We start from the raw sequence: 18,260 nt of genomic DNA on the forward strand, positions 1-18,260 counted from the left end.
CCTACTTGAATAAACATTGAATAAAGAGTTTTAGTCCAAATCGCTTTGGCAAAAGCACCTCCTTAAAGGAGGGGTTGGAGTGGCTCGGTTGCCTGTTACATTAACTTGAGAAGCCTTTACTACAAATCCTTATGCCTGAGTCCTACCCTCAGGGAGTCCCGTGGGCATGCTCAATGGGTTCTCCCTGTGATCCCAAGGCTCAGGCAACCTTGAGAACCACTGCTGTATAGAGTTCCTCTGCCAGGCACTGTGGCTCACACCTGTAATCCCAGCACTTTGGGAGGCCAAGGTGGTTGGATGATCTGAGGTCAGGAGTTCGAGACCAGCCTGGCCAATGTGGCGATATCCTATCTCTACAAAAAATACAAAAATTAACCAGGTGTGGTGGTGCACACCTATAGTCCCAGCTGCATGGGAGTCTGAGGCAGAAGAATCACTTGAGCCCAGAAGGAGGAGGTTGTGGTGAGCTAAGATTACACCACTGCACCCCAGCCTGGGCAACAGAGGGAGTCTCTATCTTAAAAAAAAAAAAATTTTTTTTTTAAAAGTTTCTCATTTTTCGTATGTGAAAGACCCAAAATCCTAGTTGTTAGATCAACTTAAAACTTTCCGGAAATGTACATGGAACAATTGAATCTATGCTTATATTTATATTGATTTTTAAATCCCATCATAAAAAACAGTATATTTATTTAGAAATATTGCTTTTTTTGACAAAGTTTTGACAAGTAAAATATAGATTTTACTTGTCAAAAAATTTGGGGCATTGTTTGTCATCATCACTTAGAGTCAAGTTGAGGGTGAACGTTAAATCAATATTAAATTATTTCCCCACTCCCCTCCCCCATCACCACCAATAAGCTGATGTGACCAGTTACACTAGGCAGTAAAACCACCACAAAGTCAAGTCATTCCAGGTTAATGTATCTGTCCCAAACAAAATAAAGTGATTGACTATGTCAGGGCTTGAATACAGAGACTCCTCTCCAAGGGACAATTTCAGGAGAGACCTTATCTTATATTCTGGCATAAAGAGTACATAAATAAATAAAATACATAAATAAATACATGTGATCCTTTGAAATGATCTGAACAGCCAATACACAGGGCAATTAGCAGAGGTTCCACAAGTAGACATGTGACTCTTTGGCACAACACTCAGCTGAACACAAGAGCCACCAGTGAGCTTCTGGTTGTTACGGAGTTTTAAATTATTGTTACTGTTAGTCAAGCACGCATAATATATATTCAACAGAGAGCACCAGTTAGAGAGAGGCAACATAAGGAACACTGACAGAGAAACATGAGACATTAACAAGAAGCATAAAAGTAATGACAAATCTGCAAATGCACCACAAATCACCAGGACCATAGAGTCTGTTCTCTGAGCAAAATTTGCATGTGGCACAATAGGATGTCTCTAATTTTTTTTCTTTGAGATGGAGTTCTGCTCTTGTGGCTCAGGCTGGAATACAGTGTTGCCATCTCGGCTCACTGCAACCTCGGCCTCCCAGGTTCAAGCAATTCTCCTGCCTCAGCCTCCTGAGCATCTGGGATTACAGGTGCATGCCACCCTGCCCAGCTAATTTTTGTATTTTTAGTAGAGACAAGGTTTCTCCATGTTGGCCAGGCTGATCTTGAACTCCTGACCTCAGGTGATTCCCCCGCCTTGGCCTCTCAAAGTGCTGGGATACAGGCGTAAGCCACCGCACCCAGCCAGATGTCTCTAATTTGTTTAAAATGGAAGCTAATATGCAGTGGATGAGCGCCACCCTTAGTTCTTTTGTATTGGGGAAGAAAAACTACTAGAACCCGTAGTGTTTCCTTTGCAGGAAAATAAAGTAACATAACTCACAGCCTAAAACTTCTTCTCTGCCTGGTCAGTTAAAACAAATTTCGCTGTATCTGCATTTCAGTTTATTGCACTTTGCAGATATTATGGTTTTTGTTTTACAAATTGAAGGCTTGTGCAACTCTGTATCAAGCAAATCTATCATGCTATTTTTTCCAACAGCATTTGCTCACTTCTTGTCTCTGGGTCACATTTGGCAATTCTGATAATATTTCAAACTTTTTTTTTTGAGACAGAGCCTCACTCTGCAACCCAGGCTGGAGTCCAATCGTGCGATCTCAGCTCCTACAATCTCTGCCTCCTGGGTTCAAGTGATTCTATTGCCTCGGCCTTCTGAGTAGCTGAGACTACAAGTGCCAGCCACCACACCTGGCTAATTTTTGCATTTTTAGTAGAAACAGGGTTTCACCATGTTGGCCAGGGTGGTCTCGAACTCCTGACCTCAGGTGATCCACCCACCTCCACTTCCCAAAGTGCTGGTATTACAGGCATCAGCCACTGCTCCTGGCCTTCAAACTCTTTTATTATTACATGTGTTATGGCAGTCTGTGATCTGTGATCTTTGATGTTAATTTTGAAATTGTTTTGAGGCACCACAAATCATGCCCATATAAGACAGTGAACTTAATAAACATCTTTTTTTCAAGACAGAGTCTCAGTCTGTTGCCCAGGGTGGAGTGCAGTAGCACGATCTCAGCTCACCTCCTGGGTTCAGGCAATTCTCATGCCTCAGCCTCCCGAGTAGCTGGGATTACAGGCGCCCACCACCACGCCCAGCTAATTTTTTCTATTTTTCGTAGAGAAGGGGTTTCATTGTGTTGGCCAGGCTGGTCTTGAACTTCTGCCCTCAAGTGATCGCCCACCTTGGTCTCCCAAAGTGCTAGGATTACAGGCATGAACCACTGTGCCTGGCCTAAATGTGTGTTGTGACTGCTCCAACAACTGCCTGTTCCCCCAGTCTCTCTCTCTCTCTTCAAGCCTCCCTATTCCCTGAGACACAATAATATTAAAATCAGGCCAGTTAGTAACACAAGGGCCTCTAAGTGTTCACAGGAAAGGAAGAGTGTCACATCTCTCACTTTAAATGGAAAGCTGGAAATGATTCGTGAGGCTAGTGAGGAGGCATGTTGAAAGCCAACAAGCAGAAAGCTAAGCTTTTTGTGCCAGTTAGCCAAGTTGTGAATTCAAACAAAAAGTTCTTGAAGGAAATTGAAAGCGCTGCTCCTGTGAACACACGAATGATAAGAAAGCAAAACAGCCTCATTGCTGATATGGAGCAAGTTTAAGTTATCTGGATAGAAGATTAAACCAGCCACAGCATTTCCTTAAGCCAAAGCTTAATCCATAGCAGGGTTCTAACGCTCCTCAGTGAAGGCTGAGACAGGTGAGAAAGCTGCAGAAGAAAATTTGGAAGATAACAGAGGTTGGTTAGTGAGGTTTAAGGAAAGAAGCCATCTCCATAACATAAAAGTGCAAGGTGAAGCAGCAAATGCTGATGGAGAAGCTGCAGCAAGTTATCCAGATCTCACTAAGATCATTGATGAACATAGCTACACTAACAATAGATTTTTAGTGTAGATGAAACAGCCTTCTTCTATTGGAAGAAGATACCATCTAGGACTTTCCTCATAGCTACAGAAGAAAAGTCAATGCCTGGTTTCAAAGATTCAAAGGACAGGCTGACTCTCATTAGGTGACAATGTTGCTGGTAGCTAAAGTTGAAGCCAATGCTCAATCGGCATTCAAAAAATCCTCAGGCTCTCAAGAATGATGCTAAATTTACTCTGCCTGTGCTCCATAAATGGAGCAACAAAGTCTGGATGACCACACATCTGTTAACAGCATGGTTTACTGAGTATTTTAAGTCTACTGTTGAGACCTTACTGCTCAGCAAAAAAAAAGAAAAAAAAATCCTTTCAAAATATTACCACTAGTTGGCGAAGCACCTAGTCACCCAAGAGCTCTGCTGGAGATGTCCAAGGAGATGAATATTGTTTTCATGCCTGCTAACACAACATTCATTCTGCAACCCATGGACCAACAAGTCATTCTTTCAAGTCTTACAATTTAAGAAAAACATTTTGTAAGGCTATAGCTGCCATAGTTAGTGATTCAGTTAGTGATTCCTCTGATCAACCTGAACAAGGTTATTTGAAAACCTTCTGGAAAGGATTCACCCTTCTAGATGCCATTAAGAAAATGCATGATTCATGGAAGGAAGTTAGAAATGTCAACATTAACAGGAGTTTAAAAGAAGATTGATTTCAATCCTCATAAATGACTTTGAAGTGTTCAAGACTTCAGTGGAGAAGATAACTGCAGACGAAGAAATCACAAGAGAACTGGAATGAGAAGTGGAGCCTGAAAATGTGACTGAATTGTTGCAATTGCATGATCAAGCTTGAAGAGACAAGGAGTTGCTTCTTATGGATAAGCAAAGATAGTGGTTTATTGAGATAGAATCTACTCCTGGTGAAGATGCTGTGAACATTGTTGAAATGGCCACAAAGGATTTAGAATATTATGCAAACTTAGCTGATAAAACAGCAGCAGGGTTTGAGAGGATTGACTTCAGTTTTGACAGAAGTTCTACTGTGCATAAAATGCTCTTAACATTGCATGCTACAGATAAATCTTTTGTGAATCGATGCAGAAAACTTTTTTTTTTTTTTTTGAGATGGAGTCTCACTCTGTCACCAGGCTGAAGTGTAGAGGCACGATCTTGGCTCACTGCAACCTCCGCCTCCTGGGTTCAAGGGATTCTCCTGCCTCAGCCTCTCAAGTAGCTGGGATTACAGGTGTACACCACCACACTCAGCTAATTTTTGTATTTTCAGTAGGGATGGGGTTTCACCATGCTGACCAGGATGGTCTCGATCTCCTGACCTCATGATCTGCCCACCTCAGCCTCCCAAAGTTCTGGGATTACAGGTGTTGTCTTATTTTTAAAGGTTGCCATAGCCACACAAACCTTCAGCAACCACCACCCGAGTCAGTCAGCAAAAAGACTATGACTTGCTGAATGCTCAGATGAGTGTTAGCATTTTTTAGCAATAAAGTGTTTTTCCATTAAAATGTATACATTTTTTAAACATAGTGCTATTGCACATTTAATAGACTCCAGCATAATAAAAACACAACTGTTATATTGATTGGGTGGGAAACCTAAACATCTGCATGAATGGCTTTATTGCTATTTGCGTCATTGCAGTGGTCTGGAACCAAACCTGCCATATCTCCAAGGGACGACGATACAAAAATTGTTCAAATTCACCAGCTTTTTCCCAACTATAATGCAAAAGCCTCCAACATTCAGTGATAGCGCCAATGTTACCTATTTTTATACCACAACACAGTGTAATCTACATTTTTATAAAATGTAGTCCAAAATCTAAAATAGTATCATTTTAAAATGTACTTCTTGAAAAATTACATTTTTTTCTGTAAGTAATTTCAGGCAAACACCTTTGTTTTCCTGATGAAAGACAGAACGTAGAAATTTATCTTTGGAAAACATACATTAGGAACATAAAGATTATATTCTTAAAATGTAATATATACAATATAATGTATAATGAAACATGCATCCTTGCTTCTCAAAGTATGAGAAGCATTGATAGAAAGTAAAAACAACCTTCGAATTTAAAATCACTTCTATCTTAGGTCATACAAAAATGAGAAAACGTTTTAGAGGATCCTAAAGGGTGTCTGAGAAATGCTGTGTTCCTATAGATGGGATCCAGGAATCAAAACGAGACTGGCAAGAGGGACTATGCTTTCTAGCCTAGATACCCAGCATCGATGATGAGAAGCTGGTCAGGCCTGAGCATGGAGGGCTGTGCTGTACATGTGGCTGCACCTTTTATAACAGAATCTCCACTTTTGGCAGCACCTCACTGTGGTTTCCAGGACTCACTTGTGGTTTTTGGCAAAATGTGCATCACGATTTGAATTGCCAGTGCTTCTTACTTACAGCTTTCTGCAACATTACGTTTGTTTACATTTAACATTACTTTGCAGTCATTTTAACAGTCCCACTCAGTGGATGATAAAATTATTCGAAGATCATCATTCTTCCATGTTTATTAGCATCATCGATGCAAAGTCAGCCTAAAGGCCAGAACTGACACCATGATACGCTTAATGATTAGCACTTTCCTGAATGTACACACCCAGCAGGCCCCACCACACTCAGGTAGCCTGGCACTTTTCAGAAATCCATTAGAGATTTTTTTTTAATGTGTATAAATCAATGTCCTCTGCACGAACCACCCTCAGCCCTCCTGATCCCGCTATGTGTCTCTGTGGGGATGATGGTCCACGTATTTCCCCCACATCCCCCTAAGACCCAGAACTTTTTTGTTCTTCAACCCTAGCATACTAAATTGCATTTCTGGGCCAGTTTTCCATTACCAATTCCTGGTTCCTACCCCACCTTTCTTCATCCTTGGGTGTCTGGGTCTGTACTCTACCTCTGGTTCTGCTAACCATTCCTGTGTCTTCTGCTTATATGCTCAGAAGAATGTCTGTTTCTTCCCTCTCAACTGCTGGGTTTTGAAAATAATCAGTCGCTGTCACCAAAGCTTCTTAAGTAGGAAAGTTGGTATTGGTGGTGCCTGCAGGACCATGTCTTGCCAGAAGCCTGCCTCCTCCCACTTTGCATGTCTTCTCCCGGCCAAGGGAGCCACAGGCCATTCCTGACTTGCCATGCCGTCGCCTGTGTGTACATGAAAGGCATAAAAGCCTGTTTTCCTTTCTCACTGGTCATGCTCATCAGCTCTCTTCTCAGGCTCCCAGCTGAAGTCTGAGTCCAGGGCGTGATTCCTTCCTTTCTTCCAGACAGCAGCGAGATGAAGAGACGCCCGTAGACTTCTTCTACTTCATTGACTTTCAGAGACACAATGCTGAGATCGCAGCTTTCCATCTGGACAGGTAGGGTCTGGCCCCACGGAGGTGACACTGCCTGTAAGTTGCAACCCTCTGGGAGGAGTGGCTGGACAGACCCTCAGGTGGGAACTCCCTGGCATTTCTTCTTTCTGGCTTTTTATCTTCTTCATGCTTCAGTGTGGTGTCTTTGAACCCAAAATGTCCCATGCAACCCACAGATGAAAAAACACAAGGCCTTTTAATGTATATAATGAAAAGAACAACCTACAAAGAACATGCTCCCTGCCATGCTGCCTGGGGCAGCTGCTCTAGTTTCCTGATCTGAGATAAGGAGAATGCACCCACTCCTATTTATCCAAGGAGTCCCACTGTTATGATATTAGGTGAAAGCACATTCCTCTATTTGCTCAGTCGTTGCTACCCAAAGTGCAGTCTGCAGCATCATCGGCATTTGCAATAAGCTTTTTAGAAATAAGGAATCTCAGCCCCACCCTAGAACCACTGAATCAGAGCCTGTATTTGAATAAGATTGCCAGATGACTCATAGGGACATTAAAATATGAGAAGCACTGAGCAAGAATGAAGTTGGGATGGTGGGAAGGTTTGCCCAGGAGGCTTGACGGAATAAGGATTCATTTTCTACGCCATCTCCCCTACTTTAGACATAAGTTTAAAGGCCCAGTGTTGACCTGGGCATTACCAGCTCAACACAACGGAGCCCCGCCTCACCGGCCACCCTCCTGGGCACACCAGCCAATTCCTAATGTGCACTGGCCAGGGGACAAAACCCCTCCTCCCCACTCCCTGATCATTGCTCAGATGGAACAGAGCTTCCTCTCTTGCAGGATTCTGGACTTCCGACGGGTGCCACCAACAGTGGGGAGGCTAGTGAATGTCACCAAGGAAATCCTAGAGGTCACCAAGAATGAAATCCTGCAGAGTGTTTTCTTTGTCTCTCCAGGTAGAGTGCTGGCTCGAGTGATATTCCGGGTCTAAGTACATAGTAAGCCAGAGTGCCCACCCCTGCATTCGGCAGGGGATTGACCCCCTGCTGCTAGCACTATCCATTCCTGGGAGGGGCGTATGAGGTTGTAAGACCCTCCCACCGTGGTCTGCTTGACCGTAACACACGAAGAACTGTGGATGGGAGAAGGTTGTGTGTGAGATGCTACCTCGTCCGTGTGGGCATTGACCCTACAATGCTGGCCTCCCCCGCACCACATGTCATCCACCCAGAGAGGGAAGAGTGTTCTATTCATAAGGATAGAATGGCGTGAGACTGGGACATTGGAAAGCAGGTACCCAGGAGGTTCAGCTTAGTAGCATTCACACCCTCACTTCTGGAAAAGTCAATGTTTCCTTCTTCTTCTTCCCTTCCCTCCCAGTGGACTTCCTAGGGCAGGAAGATGGCATGCCTCCAGAGCCCTCCTCTTACTCCTTCTCCTCTCTCCTCCCCATCCTCCAGCCAGCAACATGTGCTTCTTCGCCAAGTGTCCATACATGTGCAAGACGGAGTATGCTGTCTGTGGCAACCCACACCTGCTGGAGGGCTCCCTCTCCGCCTTCCTGCCGTCCCTCAACCTGGCCCCCAGGCTGTCTGTGCCCAACCCCTGGATCCGCTCCTACTCACTGGCAGGAAAAGAGGAGTGAGTTGGTCCCCAGGCCACACAGTCTAGTCCTTGACAGTAGCCACAGACCCTGTACCAGGCACTTATAGTTAGCTTGGTTGTTGAATCTAAAAAGCTGCCTCAATACGCCTTTGCCCCATTTCATATTGATCCTGAGATCAGCAGGCCTGGGTCTGTTTTCTCCCTTTAGCTCATTTATCCAGTTATAAAGAGCCTTCCATGTATCCAACACTAGGTGCTACCGGATACAGAAGTGGAAGACTCTGACTCTCCCTTTGAGAAGCTCCTTGGTCTAGTGGGGAGGACAGACATGTAGCCAGATCATGAAAATACACCACAGCACTTGCTATAAGTAACCAGGAAGCATACAAGACCCCATGGGAGGGACACCTGGTTCCCCTGAGCAAGACCTGGGAAGCCAAGGACCTCACTGCTGTATCCCTAGGACATAGCATCCTCCCTGGCACGTAGCAGGTACTCAACACTAACTGACTGAATCGATCCATCAGTCAAGCCATCGCAATCATAGTGGAAAGAGAAGTAACCAGGCAGAATGCCTGGAGGACATGGCAGATCCTAAGGGACTCTATGAAGGCAGAGAAGAGCCCTCAGGTGAAAATGGGCATTCGAGCATTGTAGGCAGAAAACCATGTGTGAGAGAGAAAGAGCAGGAACAGCCCATGGAGGGTCTATGAGTGGTGCAGGAGCCCTGGAGGGCCAGGGGCCTAGAGACTTGGTGAGAGGGAATGTGAAGGGAGGGACAAAGAAGCAGGTGAGGGTCATTGCCCCACCTTTCCTGCCTGCCTGACATCTCCACTCTGGCATGCAGTATCCCAGCCATGGGTTTAGTGTCCACCAGAGTTGAAGGACCCAGAACCTTCTCACCACATGGAATACGCAGCCTTATGTGTTCTTGCCCAGGGTCTTTCTGAATGTGAGAAGCTGCCACCAGCCCAGGGAAGGATCAGGGAGGCAGGGATTGGGGGGTGGAGGAGAGGTGTGGGGTGAGCCCCCAACACCCTGCCATCTTGGCTTTTCCAGCCCCAGGACTTCTTCTCCCCCTCAGGTGGGAGGTCAATCCCCTTTACTGTGACACAGTGAAACAGATCTACCCGTACAACAACAGCCAGCGGCTCCTCAATGTCATCGACATGGCCATCTTCGATTTCTTGATAGGTAGGTCTCCACGCCCAGGCCGCCAGCAGAAGTGGGCTCTGCTGTGTGGTGAGGGTTCCCTGTGACCTTGAGCACAGACTTACAAACTGGTTCATGAGGACTGAGTAACTCTGCACCTCCCACAGCCCCAGAAGTGGCAGAGGTCCCAGAGGACAGAAGGTAATGGGCTTCCCTGTCTTCAAAGAACTGGAAGAAGTTGAAGGAGTCGTCACTCATAAGGCAGGCATCCCACCCTGCCACAGGCCTGAGTGGGCATGAGATTGGAGGTTGTCTGTTCATATCAGCATGTGAGGGGAAACTAGGCAAAGAAAGTACACAACAAATATGTAGCAGGGAGGGCCTCAGGCAAGGCCACCGCACACAAGATAGTAATTCCACCTTCCAGGCCCACAGGGACTTCCAGGGAGAAAAGGAGACACTTAGGAAGGTGGCCATCACACAGGAGCTTAGGTCCGAAGCAGGTCAGACATCCGGCTCGTCATCACGCCTTTCAGGAAGCTTAGCTGTGTCTGTTTACTACAACCAGGCTCAGCTGAGGATCTCAGGGCTGAGGAAAGCCAATGTCAACATGGACACGAGGTGCAAAGGTAACTTTCTGCACATTCAAATCCCTGGCCAACAGCTGGCACAGGGGCAGAGGTGAAAGCCTTAGACTTGAAACAAGTTCATTTATGGTTTGCTTGTTTCGCTTCCTGCTTCATTCTCCCTCCTGCGGCTGCTTCACTGATGCCCTGGAGAGATGACATTGTGAGTCCCAGCTTCATTCAGGCCCCTGCCTCTGAAGTGATGACAGGCTTCCATTCCCTGGAGAGAACTCAGGTCAGGAGCACCTGTCCCCCTGGTCTGCTGGTCCCGGCTCTGAGTTCTCCCCTCCTTCACAGGAAATATGGACCGGCACCATTACGAGATGTTCACCAAGTTCGGGGACGATGGGTTCCTTATTCACCTTGACAATGCCAGAGGGTGAGTGTCCCTACGTGTGTCCAATGCTCCCCTCTCCCAGATGTGCTGCTGTGTGCAGCCAGACACTGATGCCCTGCAAACGGGCTCTACCATCATGTGCCTTGTCTCCTAGCCCTGCTTCTTCCATTTCCTTCTCTTTACCTTTGTATGTACCACTTGACCCTCCTCCAGCCTGAGAGCAGCACCTCGTGTGCCCTCTAGTGAAACAGGGTGAGGTTTTCGAGAGCAAGGTGTACTCTCAGTGACTGGCCCTCTGCAGCTAGTGAATGAATGAAGGAAAACAGGATTGCTTAGCTTTAACATCTTTGTACAGAGGTTATTGTGGTCTGACTGGGGTGAAACGGGCTGGAGAGGCAGCTGCCATGATCCCTGGCATTTTGCCACAATCTGTGATTCACAAAATGCTGAGAGGAGAGAGGAAACCTCCAGGGAATGAGAAGGATGCTACCAGCCACCCATAAAAGCCTGTTTCTCCTCCTAGGTTCGGACGACACTCCCATGATGAAATCTCCATCCTCTCGCCTCTCTCTCAGTGCTGCATGTAAGTTTTCCTGCAGCAGATCACAAGGGCAAGTAACAAGTAACAGTTGTGACCCTTCATGCTGCTTGCAGCCAAGGTCTGAAGGGCTTCATCAGTTTTCACTGGTCTAGGACATAGGTGGGTAGATGTCATGGATTACCTCATTTCTTAAACATCCATGCACTGCATAATGACATTTCAGCCACTGACAGATTGCATAGATGACGGTGGTCCCATAAGACTATGTTAATAATATGGTGTTTTTACTGCATTTTACAGTATTTTTTTACTGTATTTTGTTTCGATATGTTCATATACACAGATGCTCACCACTGTGTTGTAAAGGTTTGTAGCCAGCAGGCAACATCATATAGCCTAAGCGTGCAGAAGGCTACACCATCTAGGTTTGTGTGAGTACTCTGATGTTCACACCGTGACAAAGCTACCTAAGGATACATTCCTCAGAACATATCCCCATCAGTAAGCAATTCATGACTGTACTACAACTACCAAAATTTTCCCCACAACATGTCTTTTCATCCTTCCACATAGGATGAATTAGGATTTAATCCTTTAAACCTTTCAGTTGCCAACTTTAATCGTTGACCTACTTAGATAATCACCTATTTTTGCAGTCTGCTGGATTTTGATACTACTAACCAGACCTCTGCTTTGCCCAGAACTCATATCAGCTCATAAATATTACGATTTGTTCACCATCTAAGCAAAATCCTGATTAAAGTCCTATAAACCTGTGCCGACTAGAAGGCGGCACGAAGGCCCTTGCTTGGCCACCATTTCTCTAGAGAATATCTAACCTACTTCCATACTTCACTGGTGTTTCAGCCAGGCTTGTAAAATTGACCACCTGCTCAGCTGCAGTATCCACAGTTAATTATCAATATGATAGTCACACCTAGCAAAAACGTCTCGTTTCCAGCTGGAAAACTCAGAGCAGAGCATGAGTACTCTTCATCTACGTCTTAGGCTAATTTAAACAAGCTTCTGTCTGGCCTCCTTTCACTGCCTCCTGAGTAGGACTGGGTGAGCAGTACCTGCTTATGACAAAAGTCAATTAAGCTGCTTACGCATCAGAGTTCAAGTCGGATTCCCACATAAAAAGAAACTGAAATCCTGAAGATGGGTCCCACATTTTTATCTGTGATTTTAAAATCTGACACACAGAAATAAAGTTGGCAAGAAAGAAAGGCTGGCAGTACTGAGGGCTTTTGAGATGGCAAACTTCTCTCATTTCACCTACTTTTTTTTTTTTTTTGAGACAGTCTTACTCTGTCGCCAGGCTGGAGTGCAGTGGCACAATCTCGGCTCACTGCAACCTCTGCCTCCTGGGTTCGAGCAGTTCTCCTGCCTCAGCCTCCCGAGTATCTGGGACTACAGACACACACCACCACGCCCGGCTAATTTTTGTATTTTTAGTAGAGACGGGGTTTCACCACATTGGCCAGGATGATCTCCATCTCTTGACCTCGTGATCCGCCCGCCTCGGCCTCCCAAAGAGCTGGCATTACAGGCTTGAGCCACCACACCCGGCCTCATTTCACCTACTTTAAATCTCCTTGAAGGCTGGGCATGGTGGCTCATTCCTGTTAATCCCAGCACTTTGGGAGGCAGAGACCAGCCTGGCCAACGTAGTGAAACCCCGTCTCTACTGAAAATTCAAAAATTAGCTGGGTGCGATGGTGCGTGCCTGTAGTCCCAGCTACTCGGGAGGCAGAGGTTGCAATGAGCCAAGATTGCACCACACTGCACTCCAGCCTGGCGACACAGCGAGACTCTGTCTCAAAACAAAACAAAACAAACAAAACAAAACAAAACAAAACAAAACAAAACAAAAAACTCCTTGAAAAATTCTAAGTGTCATTTTGGTTTTGATTCCCTTAGCCTTGTCAGAGAAAATGCATATGGCCCCACATCACTGTTATTAGAGTACAAATGGCTATGCGGGCTTCTTGATCAAATGGCAATTGGGCAAAGGACTGCAAGATACTGGATTTTGCCTTCATTTATTCCTTTTTACCTGTTTTTCATTTAAATGTGCTTGAGAAGACTCTGGGGGAGAAGGGCCAAGACTATCAGCTACAACAGCTATTTGTGGAGAAAGCAGCAAGTTCAGGCAAGTTATTTTCTTTACATTTACTTATTTGGTTCCTATGACTTTGTCTTTTCAGGATAAAAAAGAAAACACTTTTGCACCTGCAGCTGCTGGCCCAAGCCGACTATAGACTCAGCGATGTGATGCGAGAGTCACTGCTAGAAGACCCGCTCAGCCCTGTACTCACTGAACCCCACCTCCTTGCCCTGGATCGAAGGCTCCAAACCATCCTAAGGACAGTAGAGGGGTGCATAGCGGCCCATGGAGAGCAGAGTGTCATAGCCGATGGCCCAGTGGAACAATTGGCTCCAGACTCTGGCCAGGCTAACTTGACAAGCTAAGGGCTAGAAGAGTCCAGTTTCAGAAAATACGCCTGGAGCCAGAGGAGCAGACTCAAGAGTGCAGACCCTGCTTCCTCACCTCCACTTGTTAATGCTGGAGGTCAAGTCAGCTAGGAAGGAAGCAGAGCATTTTCTGAAACAGCAAGTGGGGGGCCACAGAACTTGATCTTAACTCCTGGGTGCACTGCTTCTGTAGTGCATTGCCTTGCGCCATTTTTCCCAAAAAGCACTGGCTTCATCAGGGCCACAGATGACCTCCTCAGTGCACTGGGAAATCTGGATATGGGTCAGACTTGGCAGGTTTGGCAGCCTGGATCCCAGAAGAGTACTAACTGTAACAGGTCAAATAAAAGGACGCCAAGTGGATACCTGACTGTTCTCCAGGTCCTTATTCTGTCTACAAGTCAAAGATAACTCCAGGTCCAGACAAAATACCTGGCCTATCACAAGCTGACTAAAATCTGCAAATAGTAACTCTCAAACAGGTTCAAATTAGACCTCACACTTTCTACTCATATTCTAGTCACTGGCCCAATCAGAATCAGTAATCCCTGCTGCCCTGTCCAAGAGTAACTTCTTTATATTATTACAAGTGGCAAAAATAAAATAGGGATTTGCTCAGAATATCAGAAAAGCAGTGCTTCAATCTGAAGGGTATTAAATGACAATTGAAATAACATCAAATACGTCAAACTTAGCAGTCAGTAACAAAATAAGGAATTGTGATGAAGGGAAAAAAAGGAAAGTCTTCTAAGGTCAGGATGGCATGGGAAGAGACCTAGCAGGGACAAAAGCCTGGAGTAAGGCAGGAAAGAGCCATGGCTGACCACAGCCCACCAACCACAATCTTCTTCTGTAAGACCCCAGGATTGTCCTCGGCCCATCCCCAAAAGAAGAAAGGAGCTATGTGGAATGGTGAGGCCCTGTAGATTCCCCTCCCTGTGGCAGCTGGCTCAAAAAAGACTAAAAGTCAGGTTTTTTATTGAAGCCTCCCTTAAAAGTAAGTGTAGCCGGGCATGATGGCTCATTCCTGTAATCCCAGCACTTTGGTAGGCCAAGGTGAGTGGATCATGAGGTCAGGAGTTAGAGACCAGTCTGACCAACATGGTGCAACTGGATCTCTATTAAAAATACACAAATTAGCCCGGTGTGCTGGTGTGCACCTGTAATCCCAGCTAATCAGGAGGCTGAGGCAGGAGAATCACTTGAACCTGGGAGTCGCAAGTTACAGTGAGCCGAGATCGTGTCACTGCACTCCAGCCTGGACAACAGAGTGAGACTCCATCTCAAAAACATGAATAAATAAAAAGTAAGTGTAGTAGGGACTTTTGTCTCCTCTATCTTCTCCCTACTGACTTGTTGACATCTGAAACTCCTTTTAATAGGAGGCTTTGTTTCTCATTCCATAATGAATGACCAAAAACACAAAGGACAGGAAGGTCTTCATTCCATGGAGTGACTAGTCAACAAGTAAAAATGCCTTATTTCACATCAACTTTTCCAATAAAGGCCAGAGGTTCAAATACTGTAAGCATTAAGAGTAGAAAGGAGCTGTCGCTAAAGAGAGTACAAGGTAAAGAACTAGAAATGTCTCCAACACTTCAGTGCGAGCAAAGACAGCTTCAACAGGACAAGTAACACTTGTGACCCCTTGGTACATCCACATTACTAGTATGCTGCCCCTGAGCTTTGTGTCTCCATAGCATCACTACCATTCACTGAGATCTGACCACGTGAGGCGTTTCACCTGCGTTACAGAAGCAACACACAGGTAGGTGTCCAATCCTCTCAAATACAGATATAACCCCCTACCCTCCACTGCGCATGGAAGAACTTTAAGGCTCGGAGAGAGTAAAATCACACATTTAGTGGTTTAGACCTATCCCAAAGTGTTCTTTTCACTGTAACACAAAACCCAACAGTATCCCACCCAATTTATGAGGTTGTATTTGCTTAAAAAAAAACTCGGCTGGGCATAGTAGCTCACGCCTGTAATCTCAGCACTTTGGGCCAAGGCACTTCTTGCACTTAGGAACACTAGCCTGGGAACATGGTGAAACCCCGTCTCTACAAAAAATACACACAAATTTTTTTTTTAATCAACTCTTTAACAGAGAAACCTTAATCCCAAGATTTCCTTAACTGCTGTGGCCCTACTGCAGCACAGGGCTTCCCACCCCACCCACCGTCTCTCCTGCTTCGACTTGTTTCTTCCCTTTGGATGCAGAACCAGAAGATTACACACAGGAATGGGAAAATATCTGGGTAAAAACGTTCAAAGAACAGTATAAAATGGTTGTGACTTCCAAATAACAGACTCCCAAGAAAGTAGGCTCCACCTCAAACCCCTTCACCACCTATAATGAAGGACTGGTTTTCCCAATGGCCTATATACAAATTTTGCTGCGCTCTACAAACTGGAATAAGCTTGAATTTCACGATACATGGTATACCTGTATACCTACCTTATTATTCACTTTTCTTCACCATGAAATGTGGTATACCTGTACGCCTACCTTATTACTCACTTATCTTCACCATATGTGGTATACCTGTACGCCCACCTTATTATTCACTTATCTTCACCATGATATGTGGTATACCTGTACGCCCACCTTATTACTCACTTTTCTTCACCATATGTGGTATACCTGTACGCCTACCTTATTACTCACTTATCTTCACCATGATATGTGGTATACCTGTACGCCCACCTTATTATTCACTTATCTTCACCATGATATGTGGTATACCTGTACGCCTACCTTATTATTCACTTATCTTCACCATGATATGTGGTATACCTGTACGCCTACCTTATTACTCACTTATCTTCACCATATGTGGTATACCTGTACGCCCACCTTATTATTCACTTATCTTCACCATGATATGTGGTATACCTGTACGCCTACCTTATTACTCACTTATCTTCACCATGAAATGTGGTATACCTGTACGCCCACCTTATTATTCACTTATCTTCACCATGATATGTGGTATACCTGTACGCCCACCTTATTATTCACTTATCTTCACCATGATATGTGGTATGCCTGTACACCTACCTTATTATTCACTTAACTTTCACCTTATGTTGCTTTTTGACTAACAAAATTAACACTCGCTCATTTCTCAAAAATACCAGAAAACCAACCATTTCATTCTTAATCACGTTGTTCCAATGTGTTCATTTTGAACTGTTAACATCCCATGAAATAAAAATTCTCTAGACTATGTGAGAACTTTTCAAGTTACTACTGACAGCAAACTAAAAAATGAAAGGGAACTGTATAGTATATAAATTGACGGAAAGAGGCATTTGGAGGAATTCATTTTAGCCTTCTCACAAGTCAGGAAGACAATCTTAGTTTGAAAATTACAAAAAAAAATAGTCAATTACCTTACAAGTTAGTTTATGTTCTATAAAGTCACCACAAACACTGCACTGGCAAATATTGAACAATGCTCCTAGGGGAAATACAGGACTAGGTTGCTGGGAGTGTCTGGTTACATTTTCATCAACCAATCAATACATAATCTTGTTGTGTGTGCGCTTTACGTTAAGGCATGTTAAAGACAATTTAATATATACTGATTCATTAACATGTACTCATGGCTAACAGCACTGTAACCCACACCTAAAAGAAACATCAAATATACATATTTTCTACTACATACAGTACATCGCAGCCTTCTTGCACTTAGGAACACTAGTCAGCACTTCATCACTACACTTGGGGGCATTCTAAATAGCAAAATTGCCAACAAAAAAAACAAATAACGATAATGAAAAAAAAAAGGCACTAAAAAGACCAAGAGAAGGATACTTATTCACAGTATGAGAGATGAAACAAGGCTGAGCATCCCTTAGTTCCACCTCAGTGGGGAACATGCGTGTTAGGAAGCTCAAACTTTTCACTGCTCTGCTCATGTCTGCAAAAGCCCTGTGACTACTGATTTTGGGGGTTACAAATAAAGTTTAGCAAGCAGGCAAATTACAAATACAGAACCCACGAATGATGAGGATCAACAGTTAACTCATTTGAGATTAACAAGGATGAAAAAAAAAAAGCTCTCCATCTAGTGGCAACCTTTAAAATCACACAGCTATTTAAGCAAAATTGGCAGAACTTTCACAAAATAAAAAAAAAAAAAATCTTCCTCAGTGGTTTTGGTTTTAGGTACAGTCAGGATGAAGTCACAGCTCTGAACTTATGTCAAGAAACAAATTTTAGCGGTACATGTATATAACAACACTGCTTTCTTTCTATGTAAAAGTCCCAAAGCATAAGAAGGAAGAGATTTAAGAAATTCTCACAGGTACAGCCTTTACTGATGGCTATTATAATAAATACCTTTAGGGGCGGGCACGGTGGCTCACGCCTGTAATCCTAGCACTTTGGGAGGCCCAGGTGGGCAGACTGAGCTTAGGAGTTCAAGACCAGCCTGGGCAACAAGGCAAAAACCGCACCTCTACTAAAAATACAAAAAATTAGTTGCGCGTGATGCTACACATCTGCAGTCCCAGCTATTCCAGAGGCTGGGGGACAAGAATCACTTGAACCTGGGAGGCGCAGAGGCCACCGTGAGCTGAGATCATGACACTTCACTCCAGCCTGGGAGACAGAGTGAGACTGTCTCCAAAAATTAATTAAAAAGTACCTTTGGGAACAAATTAAATGGTTACCTAGCCATCGCTCCTTGATGTTGTCTTAGCCCAACTAAATATCCACTGCCAGGGCCTAACATAAGTAAAAACAGTCAGCTATTACTTGTG

At 44.5% G+C, this 18,260-nt stretch overlaps 1 protein-coding gene and 1 long non-coding RNA gene across 2 annotated transcripts in view; one reads left to right on the forward strand and one right to left on the reverse strand.

Annotated features, from left to right (window-relative positions):
- Positions 1-13,851, forward strand: part of FAM20A (FAM20A golgi associated secretory pathway pseudokinase) — a 62,194-nt gene extending 48,343 nt beyond the window's left edge. Inside the window, exons 5-11 of the mRNA XM_032241899.1 lie at positions 6,692-6,784; positions 7,585-7,700; positions 8,205-8,385; positions 9,434-9,543; positions 10,425-10,506; positions 10,988-11,047; positions 13,216-13,851. Of these exons, the coding sequence (XP_032097790.1) occupies positions 6,692-6,784; positions 7,585-7,700; positions 8,205-8,385; positions 9,434-9,543; positions 10,425-10,506; positions 10,988-11,047; positions 13,216-13,480 (907 nt within the window). The 3' untranslated portion in view covers positions 13,481-13,851. The remainder of the gene's footprint in view (positions 1-6,691; positions 6,785-7,584; positions 7,701-8,204; positions 8,386-9,433; positions 9,544-10,424; positions 10,507-10,987; positions 11,048-13,215) is intronic.
- Positions 13,852-15,576: 1,725 nt separating this feature from the next.
- Positions 15,577-17,953, reverse strand: LOC116525757. Its single transcript, XR_004257807.1, has 2 exons — positions 16,549-17,953; positions 15,577-15,945 (listed from the first exon to the last, which is right to left on the reverse strand). It is a non-coding gene; the product is annotated as an uncharacterized LOC116525757 (long non-coding RNA).
- Between the last annotated feature and the right edge of the window lie 307 nt (positions 17,954-18,260).

Source organism: Sapajus apella, unplaced genomic scaffold (assembly GCF_009761245.1).
Source record: "Sapajus apella isolate SASKATOON/1434 unplaced genomic scaffold, GSC_monkey_1.0 scaffold48, whole genome shotgun sequence".
Classification (NCBI taxonomy): Eukaryota; Metazoa; Chordata; class Mammalia; order Primates; family Cebidae; genus Sapajus; species Sapajus apella.